This window comes from Habropoda laboriosa, unplaced genomic scaffold (genome assembly GCF_001263275.1).
Source record: "Habropoda laboriosa isolate 0110345459 unplaced genomic scaffold, ASM126327v1 scaffold244, whole genome shotgun sequence".
Classification (NCBI taxonomy): domain Eukaryota; kingdom Metazoa; phylum Arthropoda; class Insecta; order Hymenoptera; family Apidae; genus Habropoda; species Habropoda laboriosa.
Window position 1 is genome coordinate 47,472 of NW_017100399.1, and position 19,635 is coordinate 67,106.

At 39.3% G+C, this 19,635-nt stretch overlaps 1 protein-coding gene across 2 annotated transcripts in view; it reads right to left on the minus strand.

The window, feature by feature from the left end:
- LOC108575286 overlaps positions 1-19,635 on the minus strand; it is a 109,975-nt gene that overhangs the window by 6,250 nt on the left and 84,090 nt on the right. The window contains exons 3-5 of one of the 2 annotated variants that reach the window (XM_017938042.1): positions 13,386-13,646; positions 11,192-11,263; positions 3,093-3,273 (exon numbers count right to left, since the gene is read on the minus strand). In XM_017938042.1, the coding sequence (XP_017793531.1) occupies positions 3,093-3,273; positions 11,192-11,263; positions 13,386-13,646 (514 nt within the window). The remainder of the gene's footprint in view (positions 1-3,092; positions 3,274-11,191; positions 11,264-13,385; positions 13,647-19,635) is intronic. The other variant, XM_017938044.1, reaches the window with a different exon arrangement.

The following is a 19,635-nucleotide window of genomic DNA, read 5'->3' on the forward strand; positions in this document are numbered from 1 at the left end:
CGAGAAATTCTTCCATTTTCCAGTATCCAAAAATCTCTATCAATGCAACGAAAAAAATTCATACCTTTTCCAATATCCAAAAAATTTCTATTAACAGAACAAAGAAATTTGTGTTTTCCTCTATCCAAGAAATCCCCATCAATGGAACGAAAAGACTTCTTCCATTTCCCAATACCCAAAAAATCTATCAATGAAACGAAGAAACTTTTATATTTTCCAGTATCCAAAAGATTTCTATCAATGCAACGAAGAATTTCTTCCATCTTTCAATATCCAAAAAATCCATCAACGAAACGAAGAAATTCTTACATTTTCCAGTATCCAAAAATCTCTATCAATGCAACCGAGAAATTCTTCCATTTTCCAATATCCAGAAAATCTCTATCAATGCAACGAAAAAAATTCATACCTTTTCCAATATCCAAAAAATTTCTATTAACAGAACAAAGAAATTTGTGTTTTCCTCTATCCAAGAAATCCCCATCAATGGAACGAAAAAATTCTTTCATTTTCCAATACCCAAAAAATCTCAATCAACGAAACCACGAAATTCTCCCATTTCCCGATATCCAAAAAGATCTCGATCGATAAATCGAAGAAACGGTGCAGCAATGACCGATAGACAGAGCACAAAAGCGGGCGAAGAAAAATCGGCGAAGCCGGCTCTCGAAGTCGGTTAGTCATCATCAGTTGCGAGAGTAACGATTTCCCGAGGCGGTGTGCACGACCGTTCACAGACGTGTCTCTCGAAAAGGGAACGATCCTGAGTCATCGACAGATGCCAACGTATCCCGATGTCGCTCGGCTCGTCTGCACACAACGAAGGAAAAGGCACGCGTCTCTCGCGGGCCGTCACGTGGCCGCGCGAACGCGCGACGATGATTTACTTTGCCGTTTAACCCTTCGAACGGTAACCGGTTGCGAAACTCGTCCGCCGGTATGTTCGTTTAGCTCTTTTCCATTTCGGTTTCCTCCAGGCGTTTAGCCACCGTTGACGATGAGTAATGAAAACGAAATCGCCGTTCAGCTATCTGTCCTGCTTTTCGACCACGGTGATTTATACGGATCGTTTGCGGCCTGAGTGATAGGAGACAGAATAATTAGAGCTGTGATTGATGGATTTTTCATTCGTACGTGTGATTGTTTAATTTGTACTTTTCACGAAATTGTTGTATTGTTTTTGAAGGACGTTTGTTTTTAAATTGTGATTCAGAGTGGAGATTCTGAACTTTTTTATTTCAGGAATGTGCACGTTTTATGAATAAATTAGTGTCTCTTTACGTCTGATTTCAATCCTATCAAATCACTTTTGTCACTCGAAAGCTTCCATAAAAAAAATTTTTCGAGATTGTAGAATCCTCTGTTGATTGAAAAAGATATATGAGCCGTTCAGTGCACAAATCGATTAACTCCATAAAATGAGAAGTCGAGAAATTATTATAAATATAAAAAGTTATGACTATACCAAGTGCTTTGACACTTAAATTTAAGATTTTTCAAAAAGTGGAGTTAATCGATTTGTGCACTGAACGGCTCATATACAATAAATACAAAGTTAAGAAAGTATGCTCGATTCCAACCTTTCGTTGCATTCAATTCGACGGATCCTCTCACTCGAAAATCCTATATCAGCAATGTCTTATCTTTTGGCACGAAACACTCGACAGAAGCTTCACAAGCGTTCCGAAGCGGGTGTTCAAGTTCCACTTTGTATCCGACTTAGTTATCTCTCGTATTTGGAAATCCTACATCCCCCGTTATCCTCGCTATACAAAGCGGAACCTTTATCGGGAACAGAATCTAGTCGCAATTCACCGTAGAATCGATCGTGTACATCTCCAATGTTTATGATCTTCAATGTTTAAATTTCGTTTTACTCAAATGCATTGGAGTAAGATGACAGATTGTACATGAGAAGAATTGTTATCTTTATGGGTTGACGTTTAGCGTTTCTTAACACATCGTTGACCCGAATTCGCGTCTTTTGTTATATTTCTCAACTGTTACCGACGATAGACGGTAACGCGAATTATCACCGATCTACACCCCTATCGTCGAACAAAGTGTTAAAAATTATTTCTGAAAAACTACAAACGTCAAACAGGTCCATTTATCATTTTTGAATTTCGACCCAATCCACAGTTTCATATACCACCAGCAATGTGTTAATTTAATACTGTTCATTTTCTATAATTCATAATGTACGATTTAGATAAAAAATAAAGTTTGTTAATTTCACAGAAATATATATATATTCAATTTTTTATAGATTTTGTTGGATTATTAGGAGGAATGAGTGTGTGTGCGTGTAGTAGTAGCAAAAATGATCAACATACTGAGACAGATTAATATAAACATATATGGAAGAATAACATAGTAACCATCAGTTTTTTTTTTTTTCTTTAACGTCTCGCCGATCTCTTATGATTGCGTAGAGACGTGCCTTCCCCGCGTATGAAAAACTAAAGAAGAGTTTATAATTGAAATATCATCTCTTAATTTATTACCTAAATCCTTGGTAATCCTCCCCCGACTTACCTTATTACTCAATAAACGAACAATTTATATTCTATTTAATTAAATAAGATTATTAGTATATTTACTAATATGTAATAAGAGCATTAGACGATTGCCAACATTCATGCCTGATTTTCCGAGGTGGTGGGAACATTATCGACTACGTCACACATGTTTGTTTCAGCGTTACGCTACATTCCTATCGAAAGATACATAATTCTTCATTTTATTTTCAAATGAAATGTGCCTCTGTACACACCGTTTGTGTTTGATTTTCAAATCGGGCACGAACTTTTGCAATCGTCCAATATATTAGGTCATTCCATAAGTTCGTGGCGAACGCGAAAAATTTTTTTAAGGAAAATCCAAGGAAATTCTATAGATACCACATAATAGTCTTACCAAAAGAAAATAGAATAACATTGTGAAATGAGATGGCGCTTACGTTTTTTTTTCTCAAATTTGAAGGTTCGTTGGAAATATCGATCTAAATTATGAAATTCGGCAGGAACTTATGGGATGACCTAATATTTACCGATAAAATTACTAGTACATGTACCAATTAGCATATTTACCGGTGTCGAGGAGTATCTCGCAGAGTCAGGCGACGCAGATGACGATCTCGCGCTGCTGCAGGACATCCCATCGCTTCCTAAACTACCGTGAAAACTGCCGTGTAGAGAATTCGACAACGGCCCTGGAGATGCTGGCGACGCTGTCAAAGGGGATTTCGATCTCACCGAATCTGTCCTCGACCTGTAAAATCGTTCGAAAATCGGTATACACACACACACACACACACGCACGCGTTCGTCGACGGCGAGGAAGGTAAAAACGCGTGCCTTTTAGCTTGAAAAGAAACAGCGACACTCTCTCGTATACAGGCGAGCGTAGGTGCGAACGAGCAACTTCTACGGGAAGTTTCCTCCGAGAGCAAGCGTAACAATAGTTGTATAGTTGCTTGCCCGCGTGTTCAAACTACCGCCATCGAGTTTCCATTTATTTCTGCACCAGCCCCGATAGATTGGATTGGAAAGCGGCGTGATTGAACTGTTTGTGTTTGCAGCACAGCGTAGGAGGTAGTTTGTGCGTTGAAAGCGGAATTGCTTTGGTTATATTTGGGAGAACCATTCCTTTTAACGATACAATTTCGTTTCGCGATAGAAATTGATTTGCGATTATTTCTCATTCGCGAACAACGGGTTACTTTGTTTCTCTTGGATTATTTCTAACAACACCCTATGGAAATAATCAAGCGAGGACAAAAATGTCTCCGGGTTATTTTAAACAAAGGCACTAAGACTTCCACCAGATGCGTCTGGTGTCCGTCTTCGAGTCACACACTGCACAATGCGTTACCATAATGTAAACAGTTCCTAGGTATAAAGGGACCCCAACTTTCTTTTTGGGTGCCCAGAAACAGTCCTTTAGAAGATTCAATAGCGTAAAGACGTTTCCTCTGAGTCCGTAAATAAATAGCATATCACAAAGTTAAAAGACTATTTCTTTCAATAACCCGTTTCCAATAGTTTCTGCCGATAGAGTAGGTACCTACTTGAAATACAGGGGTATTTTTACCTTTGTCTTATGTTAACACGTTCCGTGTCACGGGAGAAATACAAGTTTTACCTGTTTCGAAATGTTGCATTCGAATATTTAATTACAGACAAATTTCGGTATCGCTTGAATTCTTTGCACACTGTTCCACCTTTGTGTACGTATACTTTGCATAAGCGACGAATACAAGAGTAACTTCTTTTCTTTGATAAAAACTCTATACCCGAACATTGCCACAGACCGTGTTAACGGAGTATACGCAATACTTGTAAATTGATATTAATTTCTATTATCGAAAAAGTAAGGAAAGAAAATTAAGCAACGAGCGCAAGGATAACTCCTTTCCCGAAAATTGTCACAGAACGTGTTAACGGAGTATACGCAATACTTGTAAATTAATGTTAATTTTTGATCAAGAAAAAATAAGGAAAAAGAATTGGACGTTCAGACTTCTGAGTAATACCTAAGAATCGTAAATCTCGTCTATTTACAAAACGATTCGACGAACACATAAAGCGAAACAGCATGGCTAACACTTCTACAAACTCTTAGGAAAACATTTTCCAAAAAAACGTTCGTGGAATCATTTTGAAAAAATTCCAACGTACCATTTACTAAATTATCGCGAAGAATGTTTAGTCTTTGGTCTCCCGCTACTCTTCCGCTTAACACCCCCTTTCATCTTTCGAATAATTCGCTGCAAGTTAGGCTGTACGCTGGATACTTTCGCGTTTCGTCTCAAATCGTTCACACGATCTGTACAACATATGCGCGACATGTCTTTTGATGCTTCGTTGGAACACCAGGCTCGCAGATTCGCGAGGATTCGCCAGATGTTCGAGAAATTTCTGAATCGACCGGTTTATCGCAGTTTCGCCAGATGTTTGTCCGATTTTCAGTTCCGTGTATCGTTCGATTAAATTCTGTTCTTACGGAAAGGAATGGTTCTTGAAAGTGATATTCGCCGCGATTAGGATGGTATAGTAATAATAAAATTCTAATTGAAGTTCCATGTTATACATTTCACACATTAGCACAGAATTGCACTTTTACCATTTTGTCTTTTTAACACGTTCACTGCCATGCTATCGTCAAGAATGAATTTTTTTATTGTACATGGTGCGACCGGAAGTTGTGTACAAGAAGACACCGGGTGATTCCTTATGAAAGAATCAAGGAAAAATATAGAATACAGTATTTTCGTCCGAGGCGTAATTTTCGAGAAAATTGAGTTTGAAAATCGCTTTCAAAATTTTTTTGTATATTTTTCTTTCTTTCTTTTTTCGTAAGGCATCACTTTGTACTCGCTTGCACATAACTTTCACACTCTGTATGTATCAAACACCCACGAGAAAACTGTCACAAATCGAAAAGGTGAAGGTGAAAAAACAAATTTCTGTTTGAAAAATTATTTAACTACAGTATTATAAAAACGGTACGTCAAATTAAATTTACTCACTGAAAGTATTACAGTTCAAGTCACGTTTCGTTTGATGGTAAATCTATATATTGAAAAATAATCCAAGAAACAAAGTGAAAATTGAAAATTTTCGACTTGCAACATTTTCCATCGTTCGATCATACACCACTTTCAATTATTATCTCTTATCTCCAGCTACCATGTAATATGTCACGCTTACTACTGCGAATGATTGATTGCGATATTTTGCTCATAAAAGTTCATAAACTAGATACGAATGCAAATGAGGAAAACAGAGTAAAAAAAGGAAAAAAACAAAACAAAACACCGGAAGTATCTGTCCATGCAACAAAGTTTACAAATCCACTATCGAAACAGGTTTAACTACTGTTATGAAATCTGTCAAACGTATGATTTCAGTGTTATCATTAAACAGAACAGTTTATAAAAAATCTACAAAATTGCTATAAAAAAAATTCGAACAAATCGTTCGTTCAGGATTTTCCCCGACAAAATCCAGATCTCGAGGAGCAGCAGAATTCTCGCCTTTAGCAGCTTCTTAATGAAAGAGAAGCAAAACGAATTGACGGCGGGGAACGTGTTAAATTAGCGTCCGTTTCTCTTCAGCCTCGTTTCTCGCTCATCGGGACGCTGAATCAAACGGAATTAAACAAGTGTAAGCAGTGTTAAAGCTGGCGCGCGTACAGTCCGCCCCGGAACTCGACGATCCACTCGAGTTCCGTCGACGGATCGTCCGCGCGGAGAGAAAGAGAGAGAGGAGGAACCTTTTGTGTCCTCACGCGCGTGGTCAAAAGCTGAAAGGTCGAGGAAAGCGTGCACACACGTCAGAGATCTTCTTCTCGTTGATCTCTCTCTCTCTCTTTCTCTTCTTCTCTTATCGAAAGAGGGGAAGAGAGATCTCGTTCGTTCGTTGCAGAACGCGATCGAACGTCGGGAAGATCGTCCAAACGTGCTCTGTGAAATTGCCCGAGTGCCTCTAATCTATTTCTAGTTTGTGTGTGTGCTTCACCGCGAGCTGAATACTGTAACGTTCGCTCCACACACGTGTTCGAGAATGCTTGTTTATCTTAATAGATCCTTGCTGTTCGATGTTTGTACGCGATTGATTATTAGGAGGTGATCTTAACCCTTTAACTACGGACACCTTAGGAACGAGTCTGAATTTTTGGTTGACTGGAACAACCGCGTGGAGAATTTTGGAAGTTCTGGTTTGAAATTCTTCAACTGACAGTGACACACTTTTTCCGTTAAAAAAGAATTTTAAGTTTTTCATGTGACACGAAGTTATTGTTTTTATACAATATTGTAATATATTATTTGGAGGTAATTTTGATCTTTAAATTACAGACGTCTCAGAAACGAGTACAAATTTTATAAATTTTCAGTTCATTGTCACAATTATGTGGAGAACTTTGAAAGATCCCAGCTTTGAGTATCTTCATTTGACAGTGAATGGCACACTATTTCCATTAAAACAGAGAATTTTAATTTTTTCTATATGACATTATGAAGACATTGTTTTTATTCAATACGTCACAGAACAACGTCTTAAAGACAGATGTCCGCAATTAAGGGTTAATCTTTCTTTTGTGCGTTCTATCAAGCCCATCTTAAAGAAGAGAAGCGAATATTCGTATACCTTAACATACATCAACAATTATCGAGCACACACCTCGAAGAAAATCAAAGTTACAAAACCTTCCAACGGGGAAGTTGCAAAAAAAAAAAAAAAAAGAACAATGATTAAGAACTACACAAGTACGAGCAGTATCAATTATTCAACACGAATATCGAGTACCTATACGCGAATACGAATGGTGGTAATGTAATAAATTTGCATACACATTTCCATATGAATGCAGAATATTTATTTAAGAAGATACACGCGTGGAGCCTCTTCTGTGTCGCGAACGATTTACGCCATCCTTGTTCGCCCGGCGTCGCCGTTAAACACGCGCGAAATCTACGATCGGCGCGAGCTCGATCGCGCGTGATCCGACTAATGAATAGCAATTTCCCTCGCCTGAACCCAGCCTTCGTCTGCCACGAAATGAATGGCCCAGCAAAAACAACCGATCGAAGGATTATCCCGGGTAATTGTATCTGACACGAAGAGCCGGCTTTGTTCGCGAACTTGCTCGCCGTCGCCGACGGATTTATGCGAGCCGAGTGTCTTTACGGAGGATGAAGATCCTTCGAAGATTTAACAAACTAGGGGGAATTAATTTGAAGAGAGAGAGAGAGAGATTTCTTCGAAGCAACACACTTGCGCGTACAGTGATAATGGAAAAATTTAAGAACTTGTGGTATGTTTAACCAACAGGGGTTCATGGCACGGATTCCAAGCGACGTTACTTTTGAGAAGTTTTTCTACAAGTTTTTTGATAACAATAGCCTATTCAAGCCAGAGGGCAAATCCGGCTAATTACCTGATGGCCGCGGAAATTCTCCACTTCTGCGGGCCACATGGTAAGCCAGTACTTGCCTCTGCGCGCTCAGTAACGGTAAACATGCCATAAACCCGTAAAGTGGACGTTTCGGCAAAATCGCCACGCGGGGCTGACCGTCTCTCCCTCTCTGCCACCGCCCTACTTTGCGGACCACGGGGGAGTGCACGAGGGCCTAGGAGAGCGGCTCTAGGGGTTGAAAGGCCCATGATTTGCCAACTAGGTAAACTCCCCATTTTGGCAAAAAGAGATATATACAGCCAGTTCACGACCTTAGCGCAGATTCTAATATACTTAGAAACAATCGACACCACTTTGAGCGCTCTAACACGCAATACTCGACATCTTGATCAGTCCGCAATAATCGACACCACAAATAAAGCGCGATCACCATCGCGACAATAAGTAGTTGGCACATACACGTGCAATAATTACCAACGCCAACCCGACCTTCCAACCAACAAGAAGCGCGGGAAGCTGCGTTAACATGGTATTTAAAATGGAACATCTGTTGAAACCGGGGAAATGATACATATGTTGGTAAAAACAGAGTTTGGGACACATGCTTGGTAAAAACTGTTTGCTTACGAGGATGAGAATCACTCGTCTCGAATCTTTCTCACTTTTTTGCTTGGAACCAGTGATACATCAAAATGTAAAGAGTTACCGAGTAGATGTTTCGTTTAATTTCTTTGAATAAGAATGACTCGGTAAAAATTGTACTAATGGAGAAAAATAAAACTAGTGTCTTAGAGAAAAACTGTAGAAACTACGATATAATGCTTGCAATAATTAATTGAAATTTTAATCTTCTACAAATGATCTATTAACACGTTCGAGGCCAATCACACACTGGCGTGTAATATTCAATTATGTTATTACTGAAGTAATCATGGAAATAAGAGAATTTTTAAACAAAATAAAAGCTGAAGCTCTGTAGATATCAAAACCTGCGATGTGTCATGGCCTGATTTGTACGAAGAATGTCTGCAACGTTAATTTTCCACTTCCCAAACACGTTTTCTTTTCTCAATTTTCAATATAAAGAAAAAGAAAACTTTGGTTCGAGAAATCGTTGGCCTCGAATAGGTTAAACAACTACACCTCTAAATCCCTATCCAGCTTCTACAGCTCGTTCCTTCAAATCAGCGCTCATCGCAACCTATCAAAGCTCGAAAAGAAGAAGTGAGAAAAATAGCTAACCAAAGCGCAAAGCTTCGTCTCCAGTTGGCTTCGTCGTGTCAACCTTCGATATCCATTGGCAATGAACGTGGACTCGGTTCGTACACTACCGAAACGGTCAACTAGACTCAATTAAACCGGCGAAGCGGCCTAAAGCGACTTGTCGCGACAGTGAATGACTGCTCCATTGAAAATATCCAGACTCTGTGCTCGTCACCGGGCATTTCGAACGTGGCCGCTGCACCTTTTGTCACGCAACAGCTCGGCGTATTTACAGTATCAGCATTCAGAGGCGGTGAAGTAACGACGGTGAAGAAGCCGAGAGAAAGCGGCGTGGGACACGAGGAACGTCCGAGATGTGCAAGAGTAACCGCGTCTCCTCCGCCGTTTCAGCTGGTTTGCGCGCGTGCAACACACGCTTTTACTTCCTTCTTCCTACGGAGTCTCCTCGACCACGGCCACGGTCGCCATCAGAAGAAAGGTTGCCCCCCTACTCTGTCCTTTCTCGCGTCCCTCGCTGCCTCGCGCGCTCGACAGCGCGATTTATTAACCCTCACGAGCACGCTCGTAGCGCGCGAGCAAACGGTGAACGCACCGGAGGAGGGCATTGTTCTTCGCGAACGTAAATTTGGAAAGTTGGACAGCCGGACTTTTGCCTGGCGCAGAGCGGAGCGGAGCGGCGGGAATGTTGCTCTCGGTGTTCCTCCAGGAGGATCTCGTTTAGAGGAACCTTTTACAAGGGGACTTTCACTCGGTGTCTTCTTTTTAGGGGGAAATTTGTTATCGGTGGTGTTACTGGCAGGGATTTTCGTTCGATGTGATTGTAGGTGAGTGCAGAAGTTCTTGGGCTCTGATGAGGAGACCGATTTCGATTGGCTTTCTATTTTACGTTCACTTTGCTGATTGTGTTTGTATTGTTGCACGGGGTCTTTGAGTCTTTGGTAGTGGAATTGTGGTGTTTTTGAAGTGTCTTTCTTTCAGGTATTGAACATACTGAGCCGTTGAAACGTGTACAGGAAGTTTGCATGGAATGCTGCAAACTTCTTCATACAAACACTACCTGTTTCTTCAAAGAAGAAGAAACACCTTTGTTTCTTAGTTAGTGGAATTGTGGTGTTTCTAAAGTGTGTTTTTCTCTCAAACACTGAACATATTGAACCGTTGAAACGTGTACAAAAAGGTTGTATGGAATGTTTCAAACTTCATACATCTACTATCTCTTTCTTCAAACTCCAAGAAACACACGGTGTCAAACGAGAATTAACGTTACACCGCCTTTAATTCTTCATTTTAGTACGAGCAGTTGTTCTTTCTTTCAGATGTTGAACATATAGAAACTCCTCAAACTTCTGCACTCATCTACTATCTACATCTCTAAACTCGAAGAAACACATCGTGTCATACAAGAATTAACATTCCTGTGTACTGGAATTGTAGTGTTCCTCAAGTGTGTTTTTTTTCTTTGAGATATTGAACATATTGTACAAAAAATTTGTGCAAACTTCCTCAAACTTCTGCATTCATCGATCTATTTCTCCAAATTCGAAGAAACACTGTACCATAAAAAAATCAACATTACACCGTCCTTAATTCCCCATTTCAGTATTATTCCCTCGTTAGATTAAACAAAGTTCCAGCCCAACTTTTCCAAGAAACACACCGTGTCATACAAAACCCAACACTCCACCGCGTTTAATTTCTCATTTCGGTGCTACCCTCCAGCTCAAACTTTCAGTCCAACGTTTCCAAATAGCTAAAATAAAAAAATTCTTTTCGCGATAAACGAACTTTCTCTCGACTTCGTGCTCGTCGGCTACGTCATTACTATTAAAACTAAGGCCATTCACCGACCCTAACGAAGCCCTGAAAAGCGCGACGACATATGTATAAACTGTGGCCTCTACTTCTTCCTTCTCCACTCGTCCCTCTTTTTTCCCTTCCTTTACACCACGCCGAATCGGCTTTGCACACTCGTTCAACGCGCTCCTCAGCTTCGTTAGGATCGCCGTTTGACTTTGCTACACAACTCTGCACCATAGGTGAATACCTTTCGGGCGACAGCTGGTCGACAAAGCCGACCACCTTCTTTTTCGTTCCGTTTACGCTGAGCGAGGGCATACTACAAGGAGGGGTTATAACGATTTACGATTGTGTATACACAAAGCCGTGTGTAACATCCTTCTTTTCTTTTTCACTTTTACTCAGAGACCGATATACTCGAAAACCAACACCCGTTGCAAGATGCCCCGAAGTGAAATTAACGCGGGAAAAACGCGGCGAACCGCGAATCAATTAGCGCCGGGCCCGTGATTCCGACCGAAATTACGTTCACGCGAAGATCTGCGGCGCTCGAACAACCGGAATTCTCTTCGTTTAAATCGCGTCACCTCGAGATGCTTGGCCGATTAATCTTTCGAGAGGGGACGTTAATCGGTTTGCTTTAAAAGGTTTCGAGGACGTGGACGAAATTGAAAATGAGGCGAATTGAGAAATATTGCCGAGCCGAGTGTCTCGGTGAATTCAGGTCCGATAGGTAGAAAGTAGAAATTTGTGAGAGATTCGAGTGTAATTAGTGAAGCACATCTAGGAATTTTCGTTTAATTCGATTTCAAAATTCCAATTCGAAAGTGGATTTCAGTTTGACTAATAGGAGAAACTGATGTCCTTTACGTACCTTCCAGATTGATAAATAACCGTCAATTTTTTGTTAAACAGCAAAAGTTGACGTTACCGTGAAATGAGTTTGGCGAGAAAAGCTTCCGATTATGTTTCAAATATAAACGTCCAATTTTGATAACTTGATCGGGGAAACGAGTAACACTTTCACTCCGGAAAATGATCTATCGAACGGTTAATTATACATTAGGCAAAAAGCCGCGTAAACGTGGTCGTAAAAACGTACGATTCGTGAAATTATAGAGTTACGTAAAGAAGGACGGGATAAATTGTGTACAAAAGGAAAAGGTCGATCGGTCTGACTCCGATCATCGATCATTCGAGATTGAACAAGTTGTTTGCAACGTTTAAGGCTGTGTTTCTCGTTAATTCGCAAATAAATATCTCCTCTTGTGTGCATCTATAATAAGACTTAATTTATCGACTCAATTTGCAGAGTAATTGTAGACAAAAAGACCAAGATATAAAATGATTTTTACAGAGTTTATAGAGTAATTATAAACGAGAAAAAAAAAACGGGATGAAAATGATTTTTGCAGGATGAACGACAAACTTTCTATGGTAAAATGAGAGAAATACAACGAAAATATTTATTCATGTTTCTTTCATGTCACATATGGCCAAAATCAACACCGGTCCTAAGTAAACGAATTTCTACCCCTTATCTGAGCCTGAGTTTTAGTTTTCTCTCGGGACATCTTGCGTTAATATGTACACATGTATATATGTATATATTTATAATGTACAAGGGAACTAAAAAATGGGTAAACTCTAATCTACGTAAGATTAAACATTTATGTATGTTTCATAACTGTACAGTAAAGATAAATTCAATTACGACTCGTGCATTTTTTGTTAGTCACTTCTCAAGAAGGTAATAATTGTGCCGTTTGAAAATAATTAGAGCATCACGTATCTGAATAAAATTGAAATTAGAACTGATGAATTTTTCTTAGGCTTACCTTCAACTTGTAGCTATTTTTAAGTTAAAAAATTTATTTATTAATCTAACGTTTACACGGGAAAACCCGCTAATTGGACCTTTAAAAATCTGCGCGACAAGTACGAGTAATTTAAAAAACAAACGAAAAAATAATTCTAATATTCACTTTTCACAATGTTCAATACTGAAATTTATAAGCAACAAATTCAGCTGAACAAACTTCCACCGATCCTCCAATTCTTTTAAACAACACACACCACTACGGGAGTATCGTAACTTATCAACCCTAAAAAAAAAAAAAGAGGAGAAAAAACAAGGAATGTCCATCAACTACCTCGGTATCTCTAATCTCTTACCCAGAAACAAGTGATACGTTCACGTTTCTACGAGCGCGTCAACCGGTTCGCGTTTAGGTACCAACAGCATAGTTGCAAAAATACCCGGAATGGAGTATATATCGTAGAAACGAAACTTCTCTTCTAAGGACGTGCGTTAGTGTAAGCGCACACGCGTACGGAGAACGTACCACTTCATTTACGTTCCAGGAAGCCTGGAGTTTCTCTGTCGTATTTTCCCTTTCAACCGTGTGCCAAGTAATTAAGAGAAATTGGCATGTACCTACCTGTTCGACTTTGGCGTAACGATGTCTCTGGTTTCGGACGTGTATTTCCTTTCAGCACGGCCGCCGTTGAAAAGTTCGACGGTCTCCCTGGTAACCGTTTCCAGAAGAGGCTCGCCACCCCGTCTACCCTTGCTGAACGTCCTTTGATCCGTTTTACGGACCATAACCACCCTCGACAGGGGTTGATTGAATTCATGACCGTGCATCGTTGGCGGAATCATCGCTAACGACTGCGAGAGAGGCCCTCCGACTCGCGGAGACCTGGAACAAATTATTCGCCATTAAGGAAATGAAGGGGTTTCGCGTGCGCAACCCTAACTAAAATCCGAGGATAATTTTTTATGCCGCGCTTAAGGGGAGGTTCTGAAATGAAATGTAATGTGAGAACAGGTTTCATAAGTAGGGAACTTAAAATTTGGTGTAATTCTTGCAAGTGTATAATAGCAAAATATATTTTCTCGTCGACTATTATAGCGGAGATTTGGAACGGATTATTCGCCATTGCAGAAATGAAGGGTTTTGCACGTGCAACACTATTTAACATCGAAATGTAATATTTCATGCCGCGCTTAAGGGGAGGTTCTGAAGTGAAATGTAATATGAGAACGGGTTTCATAAATTCGTGTCATTCTTGGAGGTGTATAATAGTAGAATATATTTTTCATCGATTATTGTTGCGGAAACCTGGAACAGATTGTTCGTCACACTGAGGAAATGAAGGGATTTGGATGGTGAACCCTGCGTATTTAAAAAGTAACCCTTCCTCCGCAAAATTCTTTGTTTCGGCTGTATCGTTTCAGAAATTTGTTTCGCTGAATTAAGGTGAAAATACATAAAAGATAAAATTAGGGATTAACTTAGGCTAGAAGTGCGCCAAAAGGCGCGAACTGCACAGTGTGAGTAAATTTTCATGGCGCCCCAGCAGCAATGAAAGGGTTGAAAGGAGATTCTGAAATGAAATATAATATAAAACCAGATTTCATAAATGAAGATCTTCTTTATTTTCTACAAAAGTAAATAAAAGATCGTTAAGTTTATATAATTATTAGAAATACGAAATAAATTCGCAATCTATTATTATTACCATATTAGGCAATAAAATCAAGCTTTAATCCAATTTCTCGACGCTGAAGGGGAAAACAAATTTTCCAGGAAACAGTGATTCAAGGAACGATAAAACTTCTATTTTACACATTCACGTTATCTTTCGAAGAGCATAATTGAATTATTACAAGAAACACGCAACGTATCACGGAATATCTTTTACTTAAACAAATTCCTACGTCGTGGGATCCCTATACGACCCTCGATCCCATAAGCCACGAACATTCACGCGTTTAACACTCGATCTGCATTTCCTGAATCCTTAATGAGATAACTACATTCACCATAATCCATGAATTGAAGTTACCAAACGTAAAAAAAAAAAACAAAAATATCTGAACACAATAGTCCAGGATATGTTTATTCAGACGACTGCATCTCTCAATAAAATACTCTCCAACAATATACCGTGCTCTGTCAATCTAAGTCTCGTATCAGATAGCTTATCTCGATTTCTTGCCTCCTCGATACAAAGAAGGATGATACTGTCAACGATGAAACGTCCGTAGGTGGCAGCCATTTTGGTATCGGTATTAGAGGAATGGAAACCATTGTCAGACAATTTGGCTCGTTCAATTGCTGGAACAACTGTCTGACAAATGATGGATTTCGCGAAACTACAGACACAACTTCTTATACAATCCTTAACGCTACGTGTATACACACTTAAATACATACTACTCTGTGCACTATAATACATTTCATCTTTATGTAACCATGGAGAAATTGACAACTACAAAAATATCGCGTATTTTTCGTACTATTCGAAATGGAATCGGTTTCGTAACTCGCAATCCTACAGTTTAACTAATTACGGTCACTTCTTCCTCCTGATCGCTAATTCGTCCTTTTTCCTTACTCACGCACAATTTGTCGCGAACCGAAGTCTATTTGTCACTCCGCGACTCGTCTGATTAATTTCTCCCTTTCGTCGAACGTCCAATACAAATTGACCGAATTGTTGTCTTCTCTCCCGTGGATTACGCAATTCTTGACTCTTCAAACAGTCTTCGGGGCTAGGAATTATTCCTCCAAGAGCTGTTACCACTATAACGGGAAATATGTTTTTGTGCGTGCACGTCTGCAATAAACACGTCTAATTACGACGTATGTGGTAATAACATCTCCCGGCTCTATGAGCTCGGTATTCATAGCGATGAGTGAACAACCTAGTGTCGGGCGTGTGACGTATAACGAGACGAAGAGTAGCGCAATGAAGACGTTCAATTGAACGTAATTTTTGCCGATCGTTGCCACGATCTGGGAATAGAACAGGTGTCATCGCTTGTTACAAGACTGTGATAACTTTACACGAGAGAAAGGTGAAAATGCGGAGATAAAAATATGGAAAATTGATCGCATGCATATTTGTGTATGAAATTAAGGTGACTGCAAGCTTGTAAGGGAAGATTTCGACACGTATTTTATTATATTGACAATCGTCTATAGTGGAAAGGAGAAAATCGCCCTAAAAACTGCATCTATTTACGTAGTTTAACCCTTTGCGGACGGAGGGCTACATATCATATTGAAATACTGATTATTTGTGAACATGTAACTATTTAGGTCACTATTCCAATTTTCTTTAAGTTAAATAATTGAAAATCTTATTTATGGAAAAGCCAATTGTTTTCATTGCTTAAAAATATGTGAATTATTGGTTGCGTTTGTAATCTTTTGTGAACGCATGTATGAGTCTGCCGTTCTCAAAGGGTCAATATCTTGAAAATTATTAGAGACAGAGGAATTGAGGAATTTCTATTTTTCAACGACAAATTTTCCAAATGAAAAATAATAAATAATTTTCACCAAATACGTTTATTATCCTAATATTTCAGGACGATTTTCACACCTTCAATGTGCACGATTGCCAATAAAAAAGAAAATACGTGTCAGATATTTTTTTTAGTACGACCATATACCAAAGCTTCATATCAAAGTCGGTGATTATCATATCACGACGTTCCCCTGTTAGTTTACAGCAGCAATTTTTCTCCGTTAAGTATAGCTGATCACACCTTGGTACTCTGTCACAAGGGAAACTGAAAATACAGAAGTTGAAGAGATAGAATGCAAACATACCGAGGATATACACATATTTCAGACGTGAACGCCATAGATCTGAATCTTGGACCTCACAACATTCCATTTACTAAATGGCTACTCTAATAAATTGAACTACCCACACCGTCTCCAGAATATTTCCCTTTGATCCTAAAAAAGTCGCCTAATGCATCTGTGTATGAATGCTTATCATAAAACACACACGGTATTTATCTCTCGAGTGTCATTGAACTTAAAACACTCGGTGTTATTGTGCATATCGAAACATTCTCTCTTTCAACGACTTGTTTAACCACAAATCTTGCACAGAGATTTTCCATAAAACATTACGTTTTCCCCGCTCATAACAGATACTCATCTTAATTTCATAATTAAAATACCTCGACTCTGCTCAGTTTTATACATAATATCATTCCATCAAGAAATTCCAACTTTTACTAGAACCAGATAAATAATTTAGTTGTCTACCTGTTGGAAAGTATGCACGCGAACCAATTAAAAAATTAATTCGTTCAAGTGCTACAGTAGAAAAGAAAATTTTTTCATTTGAAAGCCTCGATGCTTCTTTTCTCGTTAGATCAAACTGGCCCAACGTTTCCCTTCGAGTACTCCTTTCGCACGATTCTACCTTCGAAGCGATGCATTACCAATCAAAAAGTGAATTCGATCAAGTGAAATAGTGGAAAAGAAAAATTTCGCATTTCAACCTTTCCATCTGAAAGAATTGATACTTCTTTTCTCGTTAGATCAAACTGGCCCAACGTTTCCCTTCGAGTACTCCTTTCGCACGATCCTCCACCTTCCAAGCGATTCGTTATCAAACGAAACAACGCAGCATTGCTTTCCGTGACCCAAGGACAGCGTTTATGGACTGTTCGCGCCAATTCTCAACTAGAATTTATTCTCAATTCGGGAAATTCCCTCTCGACAAAACGGTTGTTCGCGCGCCTCGAAGCATCCTCTAACCCGAAATTATCCACTCGATTAAGCGGCTGGGAGCCTCGTTACTTTTAAAACTACGCTCGCTAGCTCCTCGTTAACCTCGTCGTTAACGCTCGCAGCCAGATTCTCGTTCCGCGGGGCAATTAAGGCTGAATTTCTCTCGTGCAACGTCGAACCAGAAACCAACGTCTACCCAGCGACGTTTCTGCCAATTTTCCTCCGTAAAATCCAACAGGACCTGTCCCTCCTGCACCTTGTCACTTCTCCGAGGGAAAAAGCTTCCACGGGTATTTTACGATCCAAGGAACTAGAAGACGTTTGGAATCGGTGAAATTGCGAATTGGTCGATTGGAAAGGGGATTGACTGACATGTTCGGCTCCGATGCACTCGTTCCAAGAAAAAGTAAAGTTCGTTTGGTCGTAAATCATTTCGTTATTGCGAGCACGGCAAAATGAAAGCGCCTCGCGGGCTTTCCTGGCTCGGATAAGAATGTAATCCGGCGTCGGATCGAAACTTGAATGAAATTCGTGTGGAGAGCGGTGATTTTAATTAATGCCCGATTCTCGTGAACTGCGTTAATTGTGTATCTGAATGCGGTACGTGACTGTTCAATGCTAGGAATAATGTTACACACGGGGTGTCTTTTTTTTTCAATTCGACACGCGGTGGATTATCTCGGAAGAAACTGAAGTTATCGAAAACATGTTCTTACAAAAGTTGTTTGATACAACGAGGAACATAATTTGGCATAAATAACTTTTTTTCCTCGGGCAAAATTATGGGTGGAGATTTCAAGGTCACTCGTGAAATATTTCGCACAGCCTATGAATAAAACAGCCATTCGTATTGAAGACGCCTGTTAGAATAATACACTTATTTATTAAAACATGAAGTAACAATAGAGAATAATTATTTTATAATAATACGATTTTTTTTTATTATGTAAATCCTTCATTTTTTATATCGAAAGGAGGAAACTTTTTATCTAGATCAAAAGTTGGAGGAATAATTTTTAACTTTTTATACAAATGAACAGATTTTAAAAGTGCAATTTTCATTTTCCCGTAAATCAATCGTTTTTACAATTTCGAGGTTAGAGACGCAATCGTGGAAATTGAACCGACCAGATAAAGCGCTAATGTTACACGCAGACGCGCGCAAAAATCAGGATTGAATTACGTAAATCAAAGTCCCACGATTCGACCCGCATTTCATTGTCGCAGAAAAACAATTGCAATAAGTCAGCGTTTCCCAAACATCGATAATGCGAAAACCAGAACGTTTTGCCGCGCCAGTTTTTGCTTCTTACTCAGCATCTAGTGAACCTTCTTTATAGCTTACCGGCGATAGTTTGCCATCGTTCTTATAATTTAGCGTATTTCCCTTGTTATTACCATTGCCGCTTCTTATCAGACGTTTTATATAAAAATGTATTACATGACATCCGTTCCTCGTTTTATCTTTTTTCTTTTCTTCTACGTTCATCGATAACGATATTAGTATTTCCATTGCTGCGCTCGTAGACTGGTCGAGCAGGAAAATTCGCGACACTTTATTAACGCAATGCCAAGACTAGTCGTAAAATTATTTCTGTACTGGAATCATCTCGAGAAAGTGATTCTATAATAAAATTAACATTTAAAGGACGCACATAATTTTGCATAATTTTAATTTCAGTAGCCTTGAATTTTACACTAAGGCGACTGTCTCCGTTTGAAAATGAGAGAAAGTGGATACGATTTTCTAACAAAGAAGAATATTTATCAAAGAGACTTTTTTCAACGTTTCAATCATCAAGCATAAAACTCGTTCTCCGTTTTTTACAGACACTAATATCTGTATTATACATTTTCTTATCAGCTTACGTATCACAGCACAATTGTTACGTTCGCTAACAAATTATCCTCGCGATAAAATCCAACCTCGACACAAGAACACCGAATGAAACCGAGTCACGAATCCGTTTTTCCTCGTCTGTAAAACGTTACAAAATAATCCAACGTTACTCTCGCCTGCACAGTGTGCTTCTATTTCCCGACTATTATTAAACATAAACACATTCCAAGCCCGGTAAAATCCCTTCGAAACTCTCTTCCCAAGTTCAACCGCGAGTAGAACCCCATAACTCGTCCTTTCAAT